The sequence below is a fragment of the Panicum virgatum genome, chromosome 5N, assembly GCF_016808335.1.
Source record: "Panicum virgatum strain AP13 chromosome 5N, P.virgatum_v5, whole genome shotgun sequence".
In the NCBI taxonomy this organism is placed as follows: domain Eukaryota; kingdom Viridiplantae; phylum Streptophyta; class Magnoliopsida; order Poales; family Poaceae; genus Panicum; species Panicum virgatum.
The window spans coordinates 9,375,932-9,380,946 of record NC_053149.1 but is presented as its reverse complement, the minus strand read 5'-3'; the positions used below and the strand labels follow the sequence as shown (position 1 = coordinate 9,380,946).

The window sequence follows — 5,015 nt, the reverse complement described above, 5'->3', positions numbered from 1 at the left end:
AAACAACATATTTTATGGTTTTTTTTGACAGTATATTATGGTTTCTGGATGCAGCAGACGAGGGAAGTACACTGTCCCTGTGTTAAAACAGCAGACGAGGGGAGCTGTTGACTGTGGATTAGAAGGTTTCCATTGGCCGACCGTCGATTTCAAATCGGACGGTTGCCGGAGCCCGGACACGTGGCGCACCGCCCGAATATACCACCTCTCGGATAAAGAAAAAGAATGGAAAAAATCGGGGAAAAGGAGAAAAAACCTCGGGCGAAAGCGATGCACAGTTGGATGCAGCGCCTGCTGACCGCGGCAACAACGGCCGCCGCCCTCCTCGCCGCCGTCTGCGCAGCCGCCTCCGCGCTCGACGCCTTCCACGTCCCCGCCGTCCAAGCGCAAGCCCATGTATGGATCCCCTCCTCTCCTCGCTAGTTTAACTGTTCTGAACTTGGGGGCGATCTGCGACCCAAACCCTTGATGCGGCGAAGGGTTTGGAGTATGTTTCATGGCGATTGTTGTGGTAAGAAGTAGGCAACTGAGAGATGCTAGGTTTCTGTTTGCAATTGTCGAATTATTTAGGTGCCATGGCGGACTGGATTTTGCTACTGGTATAGCTAGATCAAGTTTTTCTAGACACTGATGTCACTAGATAACCTTTACAAGCAAAAATATGTCTATGGCAGTTGCAGAAAAAGCTATTGCAGCATTATTTACACCAATGTTGCTATGCTCACCTATGAATCTCGTTTTTTGGGTCCCAATTCTGCATTTACGGTGCAGGTCGAGGTCAGGTGTAATTTTGTGACATAGGTGCTTTTAGTTTGTTGGCTTAGTGGGGTGTGTATGGATGTTGTAAGGGTTCTTACACCTTTTTATTCTTCTTAATATAATGATGCGCAGCTCTCCTGCGTGTTCGAGAAAAAAATCTGCATTTACGGCATCATGAAACATGGTCCAATTAACTTCCATGCTTATTGTGTTATCAGTGTGCTTATGTATTGTTATATTGTAGGTTACAAAGATTAATCGGTTCCACAAACAGATCAATGGCAATGACAAGGTTTGTGCATGTACTTCACTTGTTTGTTCTTGTGCAATGTCATTCCGACCATATTTCTCATCTAGAAAGATTATGATTGAAACATGCTTATTTCCTTCAGTTAATCGGTTAGGTTTGCAGTTAGCGAACCCACTTCTTAATAGTTATCCCATGTGAATAGAATAGAATACCAATATCTGTTATTTGACAAATTGTTCTAGACTTATGCTGCTATGGTCTGGCTCTCTTGTCATTGTGATGTTCTAGTTAAAAGGATAGCTTGATGAAATTTCTGTTATTTGGGAAAATTGCAGTCTGCAAACTTAAATAAAGCAAACTTCCTTCCTTTTTTTTTTACACTGACGATTGACTGAGTTTGCTACCTCAAAAAATGTAAACGAAGCTTTCTTCTTCCCTTACTGGAAAACTATAATGGACTCTGGATACCTGAAATATTTATAGTTGAGAAGACAAAAACTTTGGCTTCAAAAACTAAATGATGCTTTCCCTTAAATGAATGCAAGCCAGTTTTCACTTGTTCCACCGACCTATTGAACTGAATCTATCAAGTTCTGCATGAATTCTACTGTATATCGTATAGAACAATAAGCTAAATCATTTAATTTTTGTCCTAGATAAAATTGGCTCATATATCAAATAGAGTAATCTATATCATTGCAGTGATACGCTTGCCTCACACGCTGCATTCAGAGGCATCTGATATATTTCAGCTCCACTCTAAATGACAAACTGTAAATTTGTGTTTCAGGTGACGTTGACCTTCAATGTATCTGCAAATTTGGAGTCACTATTCACTTGGAACACAAAACAGGTGATATTTCCATATTTTATGGGATGTGTAATAGCAAAGCTATCTGTGAGTGTTTACAAGCTCAAAATCGAGCACTCCCTGTAGTCCTTCTAACAACGATATTTGCATATCATTGCTCACATGTCTGAGATATACTTAGAAGAATTTTAAAAGTGAGTACTATATATGCATATCGAAACTAAATGTTTTTCAAGTGTCATACATATATGGAAAGAGAATTCCAGTGTTTAATGATGTGAATTACTAATTGTTCTCCAATTTCATATGCATACTTGACTTTCATATGCTGGAGAGAGAGCATCGTATAAGAAAGAAAAATCTTCTTGTGGTCCTTCCATAAACTGGCAGCAGTGCAATTATGAGCCCTTTTTTTCTTTTCATTTCGTTAACACAAGGATTTAAAAAACGTATTGGCAATATATTTTATACTGAAAATTGATGTGGCTAATGATGCATAAAACAATTTACCCTTATAAATGAACAGATAGGTACACTCGATGTAATTCATATAACATATTACTGAACAGTTTGTGCTGCAGTGTTCATTCAGAAACATTGCCAAACCATATCATTGCAACAATCACTTCATTGTGTCATGGGTCTTTGTTACTACCTTTCTGAAACCAACTGTCATGGGCTAGGGAAGGAAAGGAGTTGGTAGAAGGAGCTCGACGTAGATTGTATTCAAAAGAAGTAGGAGGACGTGGTCCTGGACCTCGGCGGCGCGTGGGAGCAATGGTTGAAGCTCAGGGGCTCATGGCGCGCCGGAAAGGCAGGAGTCCAATCCAATCTAAGATACAATCAACTTGACCTAAAACCCTTTCAGGTCATGGCTTATATAATGCCAAGCCTGAGGAAAACTTGTTTACCAAGCTAACTCAAACTAATCTGATAATTCACGCCTTGGCCTCCTGGCTTCTCTTGTCATGGCGCCTGTAGTGTAGTCCCACGATGACACCAACTGGTACAATGTTGTTGTACGGATGGTCACCACTGAACTATTGAATGTCAATGTTTATTGATTATTGGTCCATTGTTGTACTACGCCCTATAGGCAGCCTGTAACTGAGCTGCTTTCTTGATACAGGTCTTTGTCTTTCTGACAGCTGAGTATAAAAACGCGAAAAATTCACTGAACCAGGTATGCTGGTCAATGTACATCCTGTCTGTAATAGTATTTTCGAGAACAGTAAACTGGTTGGAATCAGTAATTGTTTGAATTTTGAAATAAACCTTAGTATGTTTGAATCCTGAAATCCTCCTTACCTCAGGATAAATCACTCTGTACCTGGGCTTCCTTGTGTATACCAAAAAAATTAGTAGCATCTGTGTCACTATATTTTATCATGAAATTAAGTAATGTATTGGTCTTTCTTAGATGCTAGCGTCATTTTCATTGAAATATGTCTTTGCTATTCAAGTTGGATAAAGTTCTTTTGATAAACCTCCCTGTCATGAATGACAACTGACACTTATGTCTACATGCTTGGTCCCTCACAGGAAATTCAAGTTATTTGCTTGTCTGGACATAAGTAGCATCTTTGGTAGTTTAGGAGAATTTCTTCAGCTCAATTACTAATGTTTACTGTGGAAAATTATCATACTTTTTGTAATGCGCTGACAGCTGGCACATTACAAATAGCATGTGGCTACCCTCATTTATAGTTTGCTGCCATTCCTTTTGCTAAACAGTAATTTTTCTATTGAATTCAACAAGTAATTCGTGAAGTTATTTAGTTTATTTAGGGCATTCTGAAGCTATTTGATTGAATATATGATGAAGCCGTCTGGTTCGTCTTCAGTAGCTGTTGATTCCATGCTTATGTGCAAATTATTCTGTTCGGCAGATTTCGTTATGGGACCATATTATACCGGACAAGGAACATGCAAATCTGCAACTAGAGGTGAAGAGCAAGTATCCTCTAATCGACCAAGTAAAGTTTTTCCCCCTTCTTGCATCTTGGCTGGCTACTACATTGCAACTGCGTGCTGACTGCTGAGTTTTTCTTGACAATTATATGCAATTCCCCACATCAGGGAAGCAGTCTGCGCGGGAAGAAAGTTCAGCTTGTTCTCCACTGGTATGTTATGCCCAATGCTGGCACCATGATCCAAGATCAGATGGCACTCTCGGAGTTCAAGCTGCCTGATGCCTATACCTCTTGAAAGAAAAGCTTATTGACCTGGGAAGAATCCTCTAACGAACATCCTTCTAATCTGTCATCTGCAATTGGTTGCCAAACGAATGGAGATCTGATTCATATTAAGCGCTGACTGTTGCCTTCGATCAAGCGTTGAAGAACAATTTGGAAATTATGATGACCACTATTTTTTATTCACTCATGCTCGATTGAGGATGCACGTAACTAGATGCAAACTGCAGCGGCTTATTGATGGATTGTTACTCGGAATGCATATTCGCGGGCTCAGCTGAGCTCAGCAGCCGGTTGTTAGCCACCTAGTTCTTCTTGCAGGGTGGGCCGCAGACGCCGAGGAAGGTGTCGGTGCACTGGAACTGCTTGACGGGGTACTTCTCGACGACCTTGCAGACGGGGTCGCACTTGCTGACGATGTCGTCGCAGGTGTAGAGCCCGGAGAAGGAGAAGTTGCGCTTGGTGCAGCACCCGAGTTTGCCACCGTTGGTCTCCATGTTGCCCTTGTTCTCTACTTTATCAGTTCCAGGTCCAACTCTTTGGTTCAGTAACAAGTTTTCTAGTTACCCGTTTCGTTGCAAACTGGATAAGTTTTTTTTTTTGGCAATCCCTCTCGTAGTGATGCGTCTTGCCATCGACGTCCAGGTTCCGGTCGGACTGGCGGACCCATGGGTGTCTGTTTGGGCATAGCAAGTGGGATGGCAGGGTGTGGTCGAGCCCAATGTGGCAAGATCTACAGTCCTATCTGCCTGACGGGGACTTGAAAAAAAAATCTGATGATTATGTTGCCAGTGCCCAGTGGTGGGGATAACCACTCACTTTCACACACGACACATCGCTTAGCTCTAGCACAATGCATCAGGGCAGGAAATTAAGATCCTGATCAAATAGCCAAGCACTGAGGTTAAAATGTGCGCGGTGGTTATTCTATTATTTCTGGTGTATGTATAAATGAAAATTCATTTGACGGATCCAATTTTCACAAATCCGGTAATAAATC

At 41.4% G+C, this 5,015-nt stretch overlaps 1 protein-coding gene across 1 annotated transcript; it reads left to right on the top strand.

Annotated features, from left to right (window-relative positions):
- The first annotated feature begins 226 nt into the window (after nucleotides 1-226).
- LOC120676113 (probable signal peptidase complex subunit 3) lies at nucleotides 227-4,581 on the top strand. Its single transcript, XM_039957333.1, has 6 exons — nucleotides 227-396; nucleotides 1,004-1,051; nucleotides 1,800-1,862; nucleotides 2,950-3,003; nucleotides 3,710-3,796; nucleotides 3,900-4,581. The coding sequence occupies exons 1-6, from the start codon at nucleotides 271-273 to the stop codon at nucleotides 4,026-4,028; spliced, it is 507 nt and encodes a 168-aa protein (XP_039813267.1). The 5' UTR covers nucleotides 227-270; the 3' UTR covers nucleotides 4,029-4,581.
- The last annotated feature ends 434 nt before the right edge of the window (nucleotides 4,582-5,015 follow it).